Source organism: Tachyglossus aculeatus, chromosome 12, assembly GCF_015852505.1.
Source record: "Tachyglossus aculeatus isolate mTacAcu1 chromosome 12, mTacAcu1.pri, whole genome shotgun sequence".
In the NCBI taxonomy this organism is placed as follows: Eukaryota; Metazoa; Chordata; class Mammalia; order Monotremata; family Tachyglossidae; genus Tachyglossus; species Tachyglossus aculeatus.
This window is the reverse complement of record NC_052077.1, coordinates 25199026-25219361: the sequence shown is the minus strand read 5'-3', so window position 1 is coordinate 25219361 and position 20336 is coordinate 25199026. Positions and strand designations below refer to the sequence as shown.

General features: G+C 39.1%; 1 protein-coding gene across 1 annotated transcript; it reads right to left on the bottom strand.

The window, feature by feature from the left end:
* Positions 1–1208: 1208 nt before the first annotated feature.
* On the bottom strand, positions 1209–18039 carry TDO2 (tryptophan 2,3-dioxygenase). The gene is made up of 12 exons (XM_038754958.1): positions 17943–18039; positions 17565–17658; positions 16046–16136; positions 15170–15240; positions 12889–13016; positions 10091–10277; positions 9240–9347; positions 6508–6619; positions 5108–5165; positions 4184–4263; positions 3566–3656; positions 1209–1750 (listed from the first exon to the last, which is right to left on the bottom strand). The coding sequence occupies exons 1-12, from the start codon at positions 17975–17977 to the stop codon at positions 1597–1599; spliced, it is 1209 nt and encodes a 402-aa protein (XP_038610886.1). The 5' UTR covers positions 17978–18039; the 3' UTR covers positions 1209–1596.
* Positions 18040–20336: the final 2297 nt, after the last annotated feature.

Here is a 20336-nt window from a genome sequence, read left to right as displayed (position 1 = left end):
CTCTCTAATGCAATCCATTAGGTTATGACATTGCAATTCTCACCAAACCTAAGCAGCGTGGCTGGAGAAGCAGCATGGCTCAGTGGAAAGAGCACGGGCTTTGGAGTCAGATGTCATGGGTTTGAATCCTGGCTCCGCCACGTCTGCCGTGTGACCTTGGGCAAGTCACTTAACTTCTCGGAGCCTCAGTTACCTCATCTGTAAAATGGGGATGATGACTGTGAGCCCCACGCGGGACAACCTGATCACCTTGTATCCCCCCAGCGCTTAGAACAGTGCTTTGTGCATAGTAAGCGCTTAACAAATGCCATTATTATTATTAGTGGAAAGAGCTTGGACCCGGGAGTCAGAGGACCTGGATTCTAATCCCAGTTCTGCCAATTGCTTGCTATGCTACCTTGATCAAGTCACTTCTCTGTCCCTCAGTTTCCTCAACTGTAAAATGGGGATTAAATCTTACTCTCTCCTAGACTGTAAGCCCCATGTGGAACAGGGACTGTATCCAACCCGATAAGCTTGTCTCTACCCCAGTGCTTAGAATAGTGCTTGACATGTAATAAGTGCTTAACAAATGGCATAAAAATGTTTAGGTAGTAGAAAAAGTAACTATTATGGGGAAAAACCACAGGCGATAAAGGCAAACGGTCAATTACATAAAAGAGTAGAAAGCTTAGGTCTCCATTTGCTGGTAGAGTCTTCATCCCCAAACTTCCAACCCCTAACATTTTTGATTGAATGACTAAAAAATTCTGTGTCTGTGTATTTGGGTGTTCTTACAACTCACCACTGAATGGCATCCTTTTGAATTCTACTGGAACAGCACCCATACACAAAACTACATCTTGCACAAGACTACCATTAACACAATGTACTCTCCCAAGCTCTTACTATAGTGCTCTGCACACAGTAAGCACTCAGTAAATATCATTGATGATGACCTTGGAAGAGACAACATTGACCAAGCACGGACATTAGCCACTTATCTATATCCTCCAGCTGAACCTGTAGGTTATCTTTTCAGGGCAGGGGTAATGACCACTGATGTGTTCCAATGACAATATTACATAATAGTTTCCCCAGAGAGAAGCTTAACTAATTCCAGTCTGAACTACAGAGGAACTAAGTGGGAAGGACCTCACAACCCCCATTTTTAACCCAGAAAGAGCTAATACCTAGTATTTACCTCATTCCATAATAGGAGGCACAAGGAAGAAAATATAAATTGTTTTAATATTTTAATGACAAAGTCAAGTGCTTTGCAAGGTGTTTAAAAGATTCAATATAATGACAACTTTATATAAGGTTTATACAATGACATAATATTTATATACCTATTAAGACACAATAATTTTACATGTAAAATTTCCTATGTACAAAGTTTAAATTTGACATAATATTTTAAAAATCCATCTAACATTACTAAATTGAGGTAAAGATATTTTGGGAATTTTTATTGGTGGGTTCCTAATGCAACATTGTTATGCACAAATATACACATATATACACACACGTACAATGTAACATATAAAGATACTTGCAGATTTTAATAGGTTGGAACAACCAAAAGTTCATTATATACATACTTCAAAGATGGTTTTATTCAGAGTCATCACTGCTGAAGTAGGAACTATCACAATATTCAGCCATGTAGAGGAATTTATGAATGATCGGATTCATCCTTGGTATCCAGTGCCTTGGCACTAGATATGTTGAAAGGTTAAATAGATCCACAAATACCTTGTATCTGTCACTGGGGAAAAAAAAAAACAGAAGCAATAAAAGTTCTATGATTTAAATAGGGTAAAAAAGGTAATAATTGATTCGCAAAATGTTTATTGATTTCCTAGTCCACTGTTGTTCCACTGAAACTAACTAACTAACTAAGGCCTTTCACCACTAGCTAAACTAAAAAGACCGTTTCCCATTCTTAGAGCAGTGATCGAAGACAGGTCAGGGACTATTACTTCCTCCCTTGTTCCACCATTAAGTGGATGACTGTTAATTTATCTAGAACCGTTACAAAGGAAATGGATATATGTCACTTCCCGACTCTCAAGAGGTTCTAAAACATTAATGTCCAAACAGATTTCTGAGTTCCTCGAAAGCAAACAATCCCCAAGTACTATGTAAGCTCCTGCGGGCAGGGAGCAGGTCTACCAACTCACTGTATTGTACTCTCTCAAGCACTTAGTACAGTGCTCTGCACAAAGGAAGCTGTTGATATATACCATTGATTGATATGTATAATTTCCCTTTTTGGTAGGTGGAAAATAGCTCCTACCAATAGCACAAGTGAATTCCATTGCCCACTACCTGACAATGAAGTATTAATTTCAGGACTTGGGTATGTTTGCTACCTATATAACATATGCTTCATATATAACATGTTTCATACAACAATTTGAACCCACAACAAACAATTCAAGGGCTGATTATCCAGTTAGTAGACTGACAATAGCCTGCCCTCCTCTTCCTTAGCCTATACTGTGGGTCATGTTTTGGCCATTTTGTTCCTTAGTGGCACTTAATTTAGAGAGTAACAGAGTCTGCCGGGGAAAAAAAAAATATTCCACATTGAAAATTCAAAGCCAGACACAAAGCTGTATTTGTATTAATGATGGAAGCTTCTCATCCTCCTTAATTAAAAAAAATCTGGAATTTGTAATAATAGTTTCTATTGTACAAAAGATTTTAGATTATCAACATATTTTAATGTTCTGTGGGTTTTTTATTTGTTCCTCCATCACTATAGAGCCTTGAGAGTTGGCTGCATTTTTGAAAACTTTTGGAAATGAAATAGAGATTTCAGCTTCTCTAATAGAGATAACAGTGACAATAAGCCCATTTCTACGGTGAGCCAGCACCAGTAAAATTGTCTCTGGAAGTGAAGCAGTGCGGCCAAGTGGAAAAAGCCCGAGCCTAGGAGTCAGAGGACATGGTTTCTAATCCTAGCTCTACCACTTGCTTACTGTGTGACCTCGGGGAAGTTAATTAACTTCTCTGTGACAGTCTGCTCAACTGTAAAATGGAGGTTCAGTAGGTGCTGTACCTTCCAGTTAGACTGTAAGCTGCATGTGAGACAGAGTTTGTGTCCAACCTGATTAATTTATGTCTACCCCAGCACTTAGAACTGTGCTTGGTACATAGTAAAAGCTTAACAAATGTCTTAACTAAATGTATAAAAAAGTGAACTGAGTTCTTATTAAACCTTTCAGGGTCCAGGCTTGGGAGAGCTCATTAATCAACTGGTACTTCAGAATAGGCCATCAGACCATCAGACCAGGCCAATGTTTATGAATTCTACTTATGATGGAGTTTTCCTTGCCAGATGATTTCCAAGAATTTCTTGTAAATTAATGTGATAGCCCTCTTAATAGTCATTGTCCATTTTTATAGTGTTCTGAAAAGTAACAAGTCTAAGTGAGATTCCTAATGAGAAACTGTTAGTTTCTGTCATAAGGTCTCGAGAGAACTAGTGAATCTGTCCCCTTTGGTCCCCTCTTCTCCATGTATTTTTTTCCAAGTTGAGCTCAGGAAACTAAAAAGGATCATTTATGATACTTACCTCACCGTTGAGCGTAAATATTGGTAGCCAGACGATCCTCCAGTACCAGCTTTGCTACCAATCATTCGGTGTACCATACACACATGGTTATCTACATAAACACATTCAGTTCAATGGGTTATTTTCTTCCCCTTCGTTAATGACCCCAAATGTTAAAAACAAGGCATTGTTGCTCATTTAATGCCAGACAAGCAGAGGGCCTCAAGTTCTCATATAATGCAACCACATCAGAAATATATGCTCCCCAACCCCTAAGATTCTTATTTTGATTCAAGTCCTGCACCAGGGAAATGTGGGACCACCCCCGCAAACACACACACACACTCTGTCTCTCTCCCTCCCCAACATCCTCCTTCTAAAATGGTGAAACTTCATTTTTTCTAAAGGAAATCCTTAGTTGTACCTTATATACTAATGAGTTCATCATTTTTCCCAGACATAAAATGTGTCTTTTTCTCTTTAATTCATAAAAGAATCACTAAAAGTTTACAGTAGGCTATATACCTAAATTAGGCACCACTCTGAACCAGTTAAGGCCAGCCAGGTGAGTATTTAATCTTTTGCAAGTGTGATTTTTGCAGACACATAGAAGAAATGGAAATATTGAAGTGAACTTACATCTCCATTTTGTCATGAGGGTATCTATGTCCATAAGGTAAGTAAGCAGCTGGAAGGGAACCTGGAATCTTGGTTCTTCTCTGAAAGCAAATTAACAGGATACTCAGAGAAAGGCTAGTAATGCAGACTCTCAACATTTTTCGTAGTTGGTTATAAACTCACAGGAATGACATTAGAAGTGATGCTCAAAATATTGTAGGAAACAGCCATTAGTACCATCATTAGTTGCTGTGACTGAATTTCTTTTTACCCCACCCTTTCCTCACCTTCCATCTCACTCCCCAAACTGGTGTAGAAGAGTTCAATACTGGCAACATGCCTGGAATATTGAATGTATTTCAATATCGATCATGTATTTTAGGGTTTTTGGACAGGGCCTAGTGGAATTTCTCTTTACTTTGACTCTTAAGCCATGAGAACTGATAGAGCATGAGACAGTTTCCGAATTATTCAGTACAGTAATCACAGGGCTTTACCAAATTCCCAAAGTTTAACTATAGTTTCAGTTCCACGGCTCCATGTGACACAATGACAAAAAATCATTTTTAGAAAACACAAAAGGGCATTTTAACAGCTGCATTTCACTTTTTGAAAGAAACACTTGACCTCATATTTATTATAAGTAATTGTCAGGTCCTATTGAAGTGTAAAGGAATCAATTCAGGATCAATTAGGTCAATTTCACCATTTCAGGGTAAATCAAGTTACGTAGAAAATTTGGAATTTCTATCTGAATGGAGCAACTTTCCACAAGACTTCTGCTTCTAATGGCACTGTCAGTAGTAATATCAGCATCAGCAGGAAATTTGAAATCTCTATTTGAATGCAGCAACTTTCCACAAGACTTCTGCTAGTACTGTCAATAGTAATGTCAGCATCAGCATTTACAATTTAGCCTGGTAGGATGCCTAAATATTTCCTTACCTGTAAAAGTAAATCATCAGTGCACCCTGCAAGGCTTTGTATGACAGGCGTCTTTCACCTGGCAGATAGAGAATGGATTTAACTTTAGTGTTTATAAATCAGATAAAATGCAAGGTATAGAGAGTATGGATTATTTCAAAAATAATAATTTCTAGAAAAAGTGAAAATTATCCCAGTTTAAAATTATCCCAGCTTTCTTTCACCTGGCAGATAGAGAATGGATTTAATAATAATGATGATGATGATGATGGCATTTGTTAAGTGCTTACTATGTGCAAAGCACTGTTCTCAGCACTAAGCACTGTTCTAAGCGCTGAGCACTGTTCTAAGCACTGATAAATCAGATAAAATGCAAGGTATAGAGAGTATGGCTTATTTTAAAAATAATAATTTCTAGAAAAAGTGAAAATTATCCCAGCTTAAATACCCATTTGGTAACCTACCATTATTTTTTGAAAGCTTTAATTAAAAAAAGAGGAATGACAAAATACCTATATACTGTAAAGAATCATATGCATTATCAACGTCATTGTAGCTGAAAATACATCATTATTACCTTTTATGAAGAGTATTCTCAGTTATTTTTTTTCTAGAAAATTATTTCAAGCTTAATTGCTCCATTGAATACAGTCAAAAGGGGGTATTGAAAGAAATTGTGTTTGGCATAGCACTTATCCAGTAATTGTCACTTTCCGGTGACCCCCTTGGAGATTTCAGAAATTTATTTTAGTTTCTGTCTCCTCCATTAGACTGGAAGCCCCTTGATGGCAGGGATCTTGTTTACTAACTCTACTGTACTCTAAGTGCTTAATATGATTATTGTGGTATTTGTGTCCAACACTGTTCTAAGCATTGGGGTAGATACAAGTTATCAGGATGGATGCAGTTCCGGTCCCACGTGGGGCTCACAATCTACGTAGGAGGGAGAACGGGTATTGATTCCTCAGTTTTCAGTTGAGGAAACTGAGGCACAGAGACATTAAGTGACTTACCCAAGGACACACAACAGGCAAGTGCCAGAGCTGGGATTAGTAGTGTTCTTCACCAAGTAGGCAATCAATAAATACTTTTAATAAATTGATAGTGGCCAAACAAGACAGAATTTTCACAGAGAAATGGGATTAAGAGATATTCATTGGATTGAAGAAGAAATGATAGGAAGAGGGACAATAAGACATTTCAACCCTTAATTGTTTAATAAACATTTTTCCTGGTTAAGATATTGAAGTAATTTTTTGTGATCTATACCTAGGAGCGATTTAAGAAGGAAAATTTATCTCTCAATTTTCTACTATAGGCATGTCTATTTTAATTCCCTGTATCCCAAAGTTTGTTTTGATTTAGTTTATTACAGTGGTACTGTTCCAGGAAAGACGCCTGCAGAACTGGGAGAAACTCACCTTTACTCAGAAGATGCTCGTGACGTTTCTCATCAAACAAGGACAGAAGCAGTTTTTTTTGTTTTTGAAGTTCAGCCAGTTGGTCTTCTTTTTCCTCTGATTCTTCTTCAGTCTTTGAAAAAGAAAATATTTTTAACAAAATTTAACTGCTCAGATTTTACCCTGGAGACCTTTTTGGGGGCTGTGAATCAATCAGTGGTATTTAGCGAGTGCCTACTGAGCACTAGTTACCGGACTAACAACCTAAAGAAAACGTTCCCTGCCCTCAAGAAGCTCAAAATCTAAAAGGGGAGAAAATACAAAAATTCTAGATAGTGTATTTAGGAGGATATATTAGGAAGTAGTTTGTGAATATAGGGATGAAATAGATTTTACATGCACACACACACCCACACACTCTCTCAAGCGCTCTCTCAGAATTGGGTCTAATCCCAGTTTTGCTACTTGCTGGCAGTGGGAATTTGGACAAGTCACACAACTTCTCTGCCTCAGTTTCCTCAATTTTAAATTGAAGATTAATAACTGTTCTCCTTCCTATTTAGGACTATGAGCCTTATGTGGGACAGGGACTGTGACTGGCATGATTATCTTGTATTTATCCCAGTACTAAACAAATACAGTCATGACTATTATTGTAAAGTACACAATATGTAGGAGTGGGTTTGACTACCGTCTTGCGAATTACTCAGGAAAGGCTTCCCTTATGTGGTGGGATGTTTTGAGGGTTTTCTCAACTCAACTATGCCACTTGTCTGCTGTGTGATCTTGGGCAAGTCATTTAACTTCTCTGTGCTTCAGTTTCCTCATCTGTAAAATAGGGATTAAGGCTGTGAGCCCCTAATTAGTTTGTATCTGCCCTAGTGCTTAATACAGTGCCTAGCACATAGGGCTTAACAAATACCATTAAAAAAAGAGTTGGTGGAGAACTTTGAAGCCAATTTTTAGAGGTTTTTGGTTGATGAAGAAGGAAATGAGAAGATGCTGGAAGTTTTTGATGGGTGGAGAGATGTTGGAGGGGGACCTTTCAGGAAGATTATTTGTGTATTATCAAGTAGGAAAGATTGGAGCTGGAGACAGGGAGACAAAGGAAGAGAATAATCTAACCCCAATATGACAAGAGTGTGGACAAGGATGGAAGCTATTCTAGTGAAGAGGGAGGAATGGATTTGGGCTATGTTATGTGAATTCTTAAGGAGACATCACTGTTCATTTACAGTGAATCCAGTGCAACAGTTTTCCCTGCACATCCTATGTGTATATATTAATTGGAGATTAATTCTTATGAGGAGGGCCCCATGACAAATCATTTTGATGTTCTGCCAGCTATATTTTAAATTTAATAATTCCTCTTTCAGCCAAAATGCTAAAAATGCTAAAATTGCTAAAAAATGACTTTTTAAAAAAGTACCTATAGATTCTCTGAAATCACATCAAAACTAGCTGTCAGGAAACAACAACTTGCAAATGTAATAATCGAAATAATCTCATAAGAAGTTGAATGTGACACTGGATGTGTCACATTTCATCTGAATATAAGCACTCAATTTCAAATATTTCCTAGAACATTTCAACCCACGCTTTTTCCTATGAATTTTTGTACCTAAATTTAAGTTTTCTGGCATGGTGATAATAATAACAATGATGGCATTTGTTAAGCACTTACTATGTGCCAAGCACTGTTCTAAGCACTGGGGAGATACAAGGTAATGAGGTTGTCCCATATGGGGCTCACAGTCTTAATCCCCGTTTTACAGATGAGGTAACTGAGGCACAGAGAAGTGAAGTGACTTGCCCAAAGTCACATGACAGACAAGTGGCAGAGTCAGATTAGAACCCATGACCTCTGACTCCCAAGCCCGTGCTCTTTCCACTGAGCCACACTGCTTCTCTGACATGTTTTGCCCCAGTGGAAAGAATGCTGCTCTGGGTATCAGGAGACTTGGGTTCTAATACCAATTCTGCTGTAACATGGACAAAGACCACATGCACACTTTGTAACTGATCAGTCGTATTTATTGAGTGCTTACTGTGTGCAGAGCACTGTACTAAGCTCTTTGTAATGTGCTATACATCCTACTTGCTCATTGCAGGCCATGTGCGTATATAACTATAATTCTATTTATTCTGATGGCATTGACACCTGTCTACTTGTTTTGTTTTGTTGTCTGGCTCCCCCTTCTAGACTGTGAGCCTGTTGTTGGATAGGGACCATCTCTATATGTTGCTGATTTGTACTTCCTAAGTGCTTAGCAAGGTGCTCTGCACACAGTAAGTGCTCAATAAATACGATTGAATGAATGGTAGGGGCAAGAGTTCTAGTCACACTGCACAAGCCACTAGCATTATAATCAATTCCTCTGTGCATGTTCTCACCCCTGAACTTTCAAGCCCCCAAACTCATCTGCCACGCCTAACAGGGTACTCAGTCATCTTCCCAACATAGTTATCACCCCAGTTGGAGCAATTGGGGTTATTACATTAGAACAGAAGGTATCATCCTAATGTCAAATGGGAATTGGAGCTACCCTGGTTATACAAAGGCACAAACCTATGTTGAAGTGTTTCATTTATACCACTGTTAATTCTGTTACTTTCTATAAAAAAGCTGCTTAAAGACCAGGAGGAAGCCTTCAAGCTGATGGATTTAAGCAATAGGAATTGTCATGGAAACAGAAAACGGTTAAAATATACTGCGATTATTTTCTTCTTATGGTACTTCCTAGCATACCTACCCGAAGCATTATGAATTCTTCTTCAAGACCTTTGATAATATTTTTTTCAAATTTTCCCCAGAAGTTAAATCCGTGTGGTTCCAGTCCCGGTGTTCTTTCCAGCCATGCCTTAAAGTCAAGTCAAGTCTTATACATTTTTGTCTTCCGTATTGTAAATTGCAACAAATACAATTAATTTCTACAGAATTTGAGATAATTTGAGATAACTGTAAATAGTCCATTTCAGGATGCTACATGAAAAATAGACTACCAAAAGAACACTTAAGATTCCTACTTCTTATTCCCTCTCAATCACCCAACAAATTGAACTGTCCAGATAGATTTCATCCACGGTAAACACACCTAATAATTTGGTTTCATTTATTTCCTAAGACAGGGACATGTAAAGGAAAACTTCTGAATCTGAGATCTGGCTCATTACATTGAACAACATTAAAAACAAGGTCAAATGAAAAGGTTGCTTGAAGTCTACCTAACTTCTAGATGTGGTTTGTTGTCATTTTGGTTTGCAGAACAACACAATTGTAACTCTGATACTCTAGTATGTGAACTTTTAAAAACTAATAGAAAGCATTTATTTTCCTCAATACCGATTAACGTATTACTCAGATCAGTATGGCTTAGTTCTTTAAGATAATTGGAAAAATATTTAATTAGTAAACATAATGAGCTTTGGTGATATCCCCCAAGTTTTCTACAGAAACTGTATCATGTAATATTCAGAAATGTCATTAGGATGTAGAATGGAATTGTGTGACCCTTCACAGAGGAGTTTTCACTAAAGAGATATACTACCTCACAGGCTCTTGAATTAATTTTTAAATTCAAATTAGAAAAAAAAAAGGATGTACCTCTACCAGCTGTAGGAGTGTTGGTTCCTGCTCAGACTTAAGGAGCAGTTCATTGTCTTCTCCTTTGAAGTTATCCCGGTAATGTCTTCTATTATAGGGGACTCTCAGACTTTGAAGAACACCTATTTTATTTTCAAGTAGTCGAAACTGCAGACTCTGAAACCCTGATGCTGGAGACAAGTAATCCCTTAGAGAATCAATGAAACGGAAAGAGAGAGAAACAGAATGATGAGTTATGGAGGGAAATGTTGAAATTAACTTCCCTGGAGAACTTTAAGAACAGGACAGAGACCTATTTATCTGGCCCAGAAGGAGAGAAGGCATCTGTCCTCCTGAACATTGAGAAGCAGCATGGTCTAATGGATAGAGCATGGCCCTGGGAGTCAGAAGGACCTGGGTTCTAATCCTAACTCTCCCATTTGGCTGCTGTGTGATCTTGGGCAAGTCACTTCATTTCTCTGGGCCTCAGTTATCTTATCTGTAAAATGGGGATTAAGACTGTGAGCCCTTTGTAGGACAGGGGCTCTGTCCCTGACTAATTTCTATCTACTCCAGAACTTAGTACAGTGCCTGGCATATAGTAAACGCTTAACAAATACTATAAAAAATCCTTTCCAGTAAGCCAATGAATCTTCTGGTTTGAACAATGTAATTCTAAAATGCAAAGGAACTATTTTGTGAAGCTAATGGGGTGGCCTCATGGCATTTACTGAGTTTGAGAAGGGAAGGAATTCTGACAACAATTTGGGAATATGCTGGAGAAATGGTCCCTGGTTTTGTAGAAATAATCCATGTCCCCCAAAGAGACTGCCCTTCCCTCCCTTCTCTGATAAAATGCCACGTGACTCAAAATAAATAATCCAAGTGGCTGATTGTGAGTTTAAATGCTGGTATGCTGGTTCTTTTCTAGGTCTGATCTCATACAGGAGCATACTTGAAAGTTAGAATTGGGCAATTACCTAGTGAATTCAGAACTGTCAAGATAATCTGGATAAATGAAGCATTACCCAAATATTTAGACTTGCAATCTACACTGCTCCAAATTTGCTTTCAATCTCTACACTTAATTACTTTTGTAGCTTTGGCCATTGATTATAGCCTTTTACTTGACATCCAATCTCTTACTGAATCTATGCTAATCATTTCTTATTTTCCTAAATGGTTTCTTCAATAGATAGTTGAATTTTGGGTATGATTCAGGGCAAGTCTGATGTTCAGCATTTAACCCACTCCTTCATTTAAATCACATTCTCTGTCTTTGGCTGTGTAAATATCACAATCCATTAGGAAAACACTTGCCACTATTTCTGCCTTTGGATGGATTTATATATAGGTCCAGTAGACCCAGGCTAGGGTGGCAAAGTTAAAAGGGGAAAAAGATTTGCATGTGCTGGGACACCCTCCCATCTTCTACTCCTCCCTAATTCCCCCACCTTTGGTATTAATGAGTCTACTACTTTCAGCTGCATTGTCCAGCACTTCCTGCTCTTCAACCCCTCCCTCACTCCCCCCCCACTCCCCCCGACTCTTGAGGAGGTCTCTGTAAGGCCCATGTTGGTTCTGACTGGCTTTTAGGCCACCATCTTCCTTGGTGCCAAATCCATACACACTAGTGTGAACACTGCTGTGGGCCTGCAAGTCTCAGAGCAGTCCCCAAACTCAAAATAGCTGCAGTGTGATATATCAGACCGCCAGCAAACTAAGTCCTGCATACTCCAAAGCAACTATGTCATGACCTTGCCCTTATTTTAGAGGGGATGCCGTGTGACTTGATGGAAAGAGCACACACCTGGGAGTCAGAAGACTTAGTTCTAATCTTGCTGTACGTCTTTAACTGCTGTGTGACTTTGGACAAGCTATTTAATTTCTCTATAGCTCAGTTCCCTCATCTGCAAAATGGGTATTCAACGTCTGTCGCCGTCCCCCCCGGACCGTGAGTCCCATGTGGGATCTATCTTGTATCTACCTCAGTACTTATTACAGTGCTTGTCACAGGGTAAGCACTTAACAAATCCTATTATTATTATTATGATCACCTCCAAGAATCCAACCTCTCATTTTCAAGGTAGGGGATTGAATTATATCAATAATACATGGATCAACAACTTGCTTGGAAATGCTACAACTCTTAAGCCCGAGGTGGTGGTAATAATAATGATAGTAATAATAATGGTACTCGTTGAATGCTTACTACGTGCCCATCACTGCAGTAAGCACTGTGGTAGGTACAAGATACTGGAGCTCACAGTCTAAGTAGAGAGAGAACAAGTATTGAATCCCCATTCTGCAGTTGCGGGAACTGGAGCTCAGAAAAGTTAAGTGACTTTCTCAAGGTCATACAGCAGGTAAGTGGCAGAGCTGGGATTAGCACCCAGCTCTTCTGATTCCCAGGCCCGTACCCTTTCCACTAGGCCATGCTGTTTCTCTAAGGTGGTAGGTCTTCCAATTATTTTCTTCATTGTTTTCAAACTGCCATATAGATTCATATTGGAGATAACTATGCCATTATGATTTCTACAGGTAAAATGCTCCAAACACACTCTCACAAAAGGATTTTATGTAGGCTAAGGTTTCCAAAGGCCTGTGAGAACATTCCTTCATTAATTCTGTAAAAGCTTGCAATTAATTAGTGACAATTATTGAGGACTTACTGTATTTAGAAAAATTCCCTGGAGTATGGTGGCAAAGGCATCCATTAAGATGGCAGCTCTTGCATTTTCTCACCTCCTGTCCCCTCCCTCTCTTTCTGCAAGGTAATAAGTTCAAATACCCACCGAGTTGAATATTCCAATCCATACCTAAAGTCATAGAAGTCCAAGGCTGTCATAGTTTCCAATACAGAAAACTGTTCTACCAGTAATTTAAGGATGACTGAGATCCGATGCATCCGCGTCACAACTTTAAGCATGTTCCTTTCATCTCTCACCTATTGGTTTAAAAAAAAAGATGAAAAGAACATGCCAAACATTCACCTTCTATAGGACTTATATTGGAATAGTCGCAATAATGGGCTTCCTGGGAATAGTCCCTTCAGCATCAACATAAGTATCAACTTCTTCCATCTCTCCAAATCTCTGACACATCAGGCCATCAATATCCCGATAACTTGCTTTAGGACCCTTCAATAACTCATTTGGCCCTGCTGTCCAAATATCTATGTTCTGAAGAACAAATCCAAATCTTTTTTGCTAACACCTCTCATTTTCAAAACATGTCACATCCACACTGAAATGAAATTCACCCCCGAAACTTATTCAAAGATTTCTGCTTGAATTATCTAAATCCAGAATACACAGGTTTGTTGAGTTTTAGAACCCACTACAATGTGTACCATTTCAGCATAAGGTCCAAGGGGAGTTGAGCCTAAAATGGACCCTACTTGGGAAGGGGAATCTCTTTCTTTAGTATCCTCACAGGGCTGAGGGAAAGAAACCTCAAAGCCAAGCAGAGCTGGGGAATGAGTTCTCTTCTCCCTTACTCCTTTACAATAAAGCCCTGGTTTAATTTGAGGGCTCAATGGAAGCCTGACTGGCACCGTAAAATTCAGAGCATGGCCTGCAGACCCCAAAATTTTTAAAAATATCTCCAGGTAATATCAACTTCTTAAAAATCAGTCAATACTCTGCCCTTCTGTGAATTCAGTTTTGAGGTAGTGGTGCTTTAGTGCATTCTGGGACACATAATCTTTTCTTTCTAATATCCTTCCACTCCCTCAGTACTGACTGCTGTCAGAAAGCACTTAATCCCAGAAGTTATTTCAGTTCCACCATCTCTGAGGGTTTATTTTGCTGCCCTGGCCCAAATCTACCTGAGGCTTGCTATGGAACACCAGACTCAAGACTCAATCAATTCCACTCAGAGCTCTACTTAGTGGCTCTGATTTTACTCTGTCTTGCAGGGCCACATTTCTAGAAATTCAGACTGTTGTAAAAAGGTCCCTCTGAATTTGAATCTCTTCCATTTGGCCTATCCTGATTCAATTCCATACCACTTGGAATTGGAGAACTTGGTACACACCCACTTCCTCCCTTCTCCCCAGAAGCACATATATATGTATATATATATATATATATATATATATATATATATATATATAGTTTTTTAAACATTGTTGCTTACCCCTGCCAGTAACTTTACTGCCTTTTAGTGTCTTTCTCCCTTACTAGATTGCAAGTCCTTTGAGGGCAGGGATCCTGTCTACTTACTCCACTGTATTGTCCCAAGCATTAAGTACAGGGCTCTGCACAAAGTAGGCTCTTAATAAATACTATTGATCAATTGAATGAGGTCCCATTGCCATGGCAGTTGGATATATGATTGGTATTTGTTGAAAAGAAACCATACAGATGTGGAAACAGTACATGGAACTGCTCTGCAGAAGCAAAAGGAAACAAATCAATTCAAGAACAGCCGAGAAGCTGACCTAGGCCTCTACTTTGCTACCTTTCAATCAGTGGAATTCATTGAGTGCTTATTGTAAGCCCTACTGTGTACTAAGCACTAGGGAGAGTACAATATAACAGCATTGCTAGAAATCACTAAGTGCTTGGGAAAGTACAGTACAATAGAATTAGTAGAAATAAGCCCTGCCCTAAAGGAGCTTACAATCTACTTATTACTTATAACTTATTACTATTTATTATTTAGTACTTCTGAGTCCTACAAAGCACCTTAGGGACCTTGACATAGGGTAACTTTTACAGCTGCCTAATTCACAGGAAGAAGCATAGGCCCTATGAGAATCTCATTCAAGAAGTGGCCTTTATTGGTTAACTAGGTTAGTGTTCCTGTCCTTCATTTCAATAGCATACCCACTAGGGAGGGACCAAGATTTATATTAGATTTTATGAAACAACAGAATCTCTTATCACTACTCTGTAATCTAAATGTTATGTAAGAAAATGTAACTTATTACAACTCTGTTGAACTCTTCTGAACACTTAGTGCAGTGCTTTGCACACAGTAAGTGCTTAATAAATACTATTGAATGCATGAATAATTTAATTCTTATTATTAATAATAATGATCCCTTGCCCTTGCTCACTAAACGTACATCCACCTTGGAATACCAGTACTTACATGGCCATTTTGAAAGATCTCCCGGACAGAATCTAACTCCCACAGTATTTGTTTAAACCAGAGTTCATATGCTGTAAAAAGAAGACCTTGGTCACCGGTAAAGTCATCATCCTCTCCCTGGCTATTTTCAGAAAATGAAAATCTAGAGATGCAACACAGTCTAGTAGTTTACATACATACCCAAGAGGTAGGACCTGTTAGTTACAAATAAATTGTGACTTGATTCATATCCAAGGCCACAGCCAAAGAGATGAGGGACATGAGGCAGAAAGTGAATGAGGGATGGGAGACAAGATGGGGACGGAGGGGCTTGTTTATCACGTTTGCCTTAAGAATATAAAGTGAGATTATAAAAATGAAGCAGCAGGTCAATGACCTACCTTTTGACTTGTTTTAAACATTCGTAGTATGAATTCATTATGACAGTGGGCCTGGAATCCAACCCTCTCACTTTACTGGGGAAAACACTGGTTCACTTTTACACTGCTTTGTCTCAGAAGGTAGCCCTACCCAGCCAATATTTCAAGACAATAGTAGAAGGTATTTTCCAATCCAGCGCCGGCAAGCCGTTTGGGCCAGTGGATAGGGCACAGGCCTGGACGTTGGACGGGCCTGGATTCTAATCCCAGCTCTGCAAATTGTCTGCTGTGTGACCTTGGTTATGTCACTTCACTTCTCTGTGCCTCAGTTACCCCATCTGTAAAATTGGGAATAAGACTATGAGCCCCATGTGGGAGATTGACTGAGTCCAACCTGATTAACTTGTATCTACTCCAGCACTCAGTAGAGTGCCCGGCACATAGTAAGCACTTGAAAAACAGAATGAAAAACAAGTATGAAAAACAAGAATAATAAAAAAAAACCTCTGCAACTTACCTTGATGGGTAATGATAAAAAGATGCTCATCATGGATCTTATTTCCTTTCCTTTCACTTTGTAGTTCTTGAGCATTCAACACTTTTTCCAGCTTTAAAAGAAAGATTATGGAAATTACTTCAGTGTGCCCGAATTTGCCTTCGGATAGGTTTGTCAGGAGAAGGGGTGAGAAGGTAGCTGTGGGGGAGTATTTGCAAGATGTAATGTCACTTGTAAGTGATATTATACATCTTAATTAATTAGCTTATGGTGATTAGAGAGTTATCAGCCCCAGGAACTGGGCTATCATCATCATCAATCGTATTTATTGAGCACTTACTGTGTGCAGAGCACTGTACTAAGCGCTTGGGAAGTACAAGTTGGCAACATATAGAGACAGTCCCTACCCAACAGTGGGCTCACAGTCTTAAAGGGGGAGACAGAGAACAAAACCAAACATACTAACAAAATAGAATAGATATGTACAAGTAAAATAAATAGAGTAATAAATATGTACAAACATATATACATATATACAGGTGCTGTGGGGAAGGGAAGGAGGTAAGATGGGGGGATGGAGAGGGGGACGAAGGGGAGAGGAAGGAAGGGGCTCAGTCTGGGAAGGCCTCCTGGCTATGTAGATTTGAACTGTTGTTGCTGGGATTGAACGCATAACAACCTATACCATCATTTGGAACCAGTCCATTTTTCCTAAAGAAATGTCTTGAAAGTGTCTCAGTTTCATTCACTCATACAGGGGGACCCAAAATCTTGTAAATTTAGTGCTCCCTCCCACAAAACGGTGGAAATAGCAGAGTTGGTATTGTTCACCCAATATATTCTTGCATACCTTATTTGCAAACATTCCTGTTGCTTTTTTATTATTCAAATGTTTTGAAAACTTGGGCTGATACTGCAACAATGATAACAAAAAAATTAAGAAATTTCTCAATATTGTAGGCTGTACCTTAATGCCATTATCAGAAGTCAATACATTCAAAAGGCCTTCTTCACACAACTTATGCAATGCCCATGGAATGGGCTGTATTTCTGATCCTTTTGTAACCTTCAGCTCAAAGCCATAGGTCCCTTGTTGCTTAACAGTTTGCCCAGAAACAACTATCCCCCCAGGATCTAAATGAGTTCCGCACTTCCATTTTGGCTGATTCTCGCTTTGGTCCGAAGGCATGGATGTTTTCTTTTCAAAAAGATGCTTTCATCTCCCTGATGCTTAATGTCGATTCCCACAGCTGTGTGGGATCAGTGGGATAGATTGCTTTGTATTTGTTTTTCTAATTTCAGATCGTAACATTAGTCAATTCCATAAAGTTGGAATAAATAAAATGAGTGTCCAGAATGTGACTCTGTAGGCGGGTATAAGTATTGAATCCTGGAGTGGTAGAGGAGCAAGCCCCAATAGAATAAAGCGAGGTATGGCTCAAAACTTGATTCTGGGTTTGGATGGCTGCTAGAAGGCAGAAAAGAAAATAGCAAGTCAGACATAGGCTGTGCAGTAAAATAGTTCAATCCTACCACTTACGTGAAGGTAGCTGCCATAGATAATGCCTCCTTTACTGGCTTTATTCACACCTTTCTGAGATTCGTCTTCCTCACAGTCTTCTAAGGACAGCTTACTAAAAGCATATTTAAGGATCAAATGAGAAAAAAAAAAACATGAGAACTTAAGACGAGAGATTCAAACAGTAATATTTTAAAATTCAGCCACTGCTAGGATTTGCAGTGAGTTTGTTGAACAAGGATAGTGAAACAGACAGAAGAAAATCTAGAAATATATTAATGCAGACATTCTGATGGGTACCTTTTTCCTGTAACCTGCCATGGAGTTAATTCACAGAATCAGATACAGAAATCGTCTACAAATCCTAGCTCTATGTGATCATTGTAAATCTCCACTTACCCTGCCTTATTTCCTATGAAAGGGCAGCCACTCATGATGATGTCTCAGTCAGATAAGCCTCTGAGAAGTAGGTCTATGTTTCCTCATTGACTTTCCCAGGTAGATTCCAACTGCCCTTTATACACTCTGCTTACATCACACTAACCAATCACCTTCTTATTTACTCCATTTGCCCAATGCTGCTGGTTCAATAATAATTACAGAAGCTGATTTGACATCAACTTCAGAATGGATTTGTTTTGACGGCAGTTTATTTCAAACTTACAGATAATCACTCTCCCCACCTTCAAAGCCTTCTGGAAGGCACGTCAGGGAAGGCTAAGCCTTCATTTCCTCTTTTCCCACTCTGTTATGAACAAATGTCCATATCTGCAGTTTATTTATATTTATTAAGGTATGTCTCCCTCTCTAGACTGTAAGCGCGTTGTGGGCAGAAATGTGTCTATGTACTCTCCCAAGCACTTAGAACAGTGTTTTGCATATAGTAAGCATTCAATATGATTGAATGAATAAATACCTTCTGTGCTGCCTTTTCACCCTTCATTCATCCCTCCCTCAGCCCCACAGCACATATGCACATACCTGTAATTTATTTATTTATATTAATATCTGTCTCCCCTTCTAGACTGTAAACTCACTGTGGGCAGGGAACATGTTTACCAACTCTGTACAATGTACTCTCCCAAGCACTTATTACAGTGCTCTGCATATAGTAAGCACTCAATTGATAGGATTGATTGATTCAAACAGTGAATATAGTGCTGTAGATTATATTGCTTTGGGGGAGGGATACAAAAGAGCATTCAGTGAAGTTTTCTCCTGACTTTTCCCTGAGCAGCTAACAAGAAAAATGGGGAGTGATCATTCATTCAATCATATTTATTGAGTGCTTACTGTGTGCAGAGCACTATACTAAGCGCTTGGGAAGTACAAGTCAACATATAGAGACAGTCTCTACCCAACAACGGGCTTACATAGTAATTATATATACCAGTGCATAAACCCAGAATTAGATGTAGTGGGAAGGATGTGGGAGACGTGAAAATTCAGAATGGGAACTCTTGAAGCAGGAGTCTTTAAAAAAAATTGTATTTATTAAGTGCTTACTATGTTCCAGGCACTGTACTAAGTGCTGGGTAGATACAAGCTAATCAGACTGCACATAGCCCATGTCCCACATGGGGCTCACAGTCTTAATTCCAATTTTACAGATGAGATAACTGGGGCCCAGAGAAGTTAAGTGACTTGCCCAAGGTCACACAGTAGACAAGAATCCAGGTCCTTCTGACTCCCAGGATGGTGCTTTTTCTACTAGGCCATGCTGCTTCTTGAGTCACTCTTCGGAGTCATTCTTTAGTCTCTTCAGACTGAAGGAAGTGGGTTGCGAGTCTAGACACGTCCTTGTGTGGGTAAGTCATTGGAAGGGAGCCAAGTACCCAATTAGCAAAAGGAATCCCCTACATCAAACTACCAAAAATATCTAACAGGGTGGATTTTCTTGAATTATCAGAGCAACAGATGTCACAGTTTGTAGTAACATTGGTCTCAATAAATGATATACAAGAGAAAACAGTATGTAGACCTAAGTTCTTGCCATTAAATGACAAGTAACAAACCTAGATTAAAACAATTGCCTCCAGAATAAATGAATTCCAACTTCCTTCTGTTTTTTCTATAGTCATCCACAGAATGTAGCAGGATTATCCAGAGTCTGTAGGAAGAAAAGTGTTTATGTGGGATTCTCACACTATATATTGAAGCTGGAGAATGAGAAATAGGCTCGTAACTATCCATTTAGTTCCTCCATTAGATCTGTGTTGTCAAGGGGGAAGCAGCATGGCCTAATGGATACAGCACAGGACTGGGAGTCAGAAGGATCTGGGATCTAATCCTGCCTCTACCACATGTCTGTTGTCTGACCTAGGGCAAGTCACTTAACTTCCCTGGGCCTCAATTACCTCATCTGTAAAATGGGGATTAAGATTGTGAGCCCCAAGTAGGACAGAGACTGTATCCAACACAATTTGCTTATATCCAGCCCAGAGCTTAGGACAGTGCCTGGCACATAGTAAGTGCCTAATGAATACTACAATTATTATTTTTATTAAGGAGTGTTTGAAATCATTGGCTCTGATGTTTTTCAGGGCATTCCTACTATGGTGGCATGGCCTTTACCCTACTGATGGAAAGATTATGGGAAACATCCTTCTAGATTCTCCCAGGCCCTAAGGCCTTTCCTAGATTTAGGTTAGAAGTTTGGGGAAGCATAATCACTCCATCAGGCTACTATTCACTTCACCAGGACCCATTATAGAGGATAATCTCCTTTCTGTCAAGACTGATTCATTTTAAAGAAAGTCATCTCTCAAAAAACCTAATAAAGCTTTAGGAGAT

Excerpts from the sequence above, each read along its gene's own strand:
- TDO2 (XM_038754958.1), bottom strand. The coding sequence starts at position 17,977 with ATGAGTGGCTGCCCTTTCATAGGAAATAAGGCAGG. Across the intron at positions 10,278-12,888 it reads TTGGACTTCTATGACTTTAG|GGATTACTTGTCTCCAGCAT; the intron begins GTATGGATTGGA and ends TGATTCTCTAAG. Across the intron at positions 4,264-5,107 it reads CTGATGATTTACTTTTACAG|AGAAGAACCAAGATTCCAGG; the intron begins GTAAGGAAATAT and ends ATTTGCTTTCAG.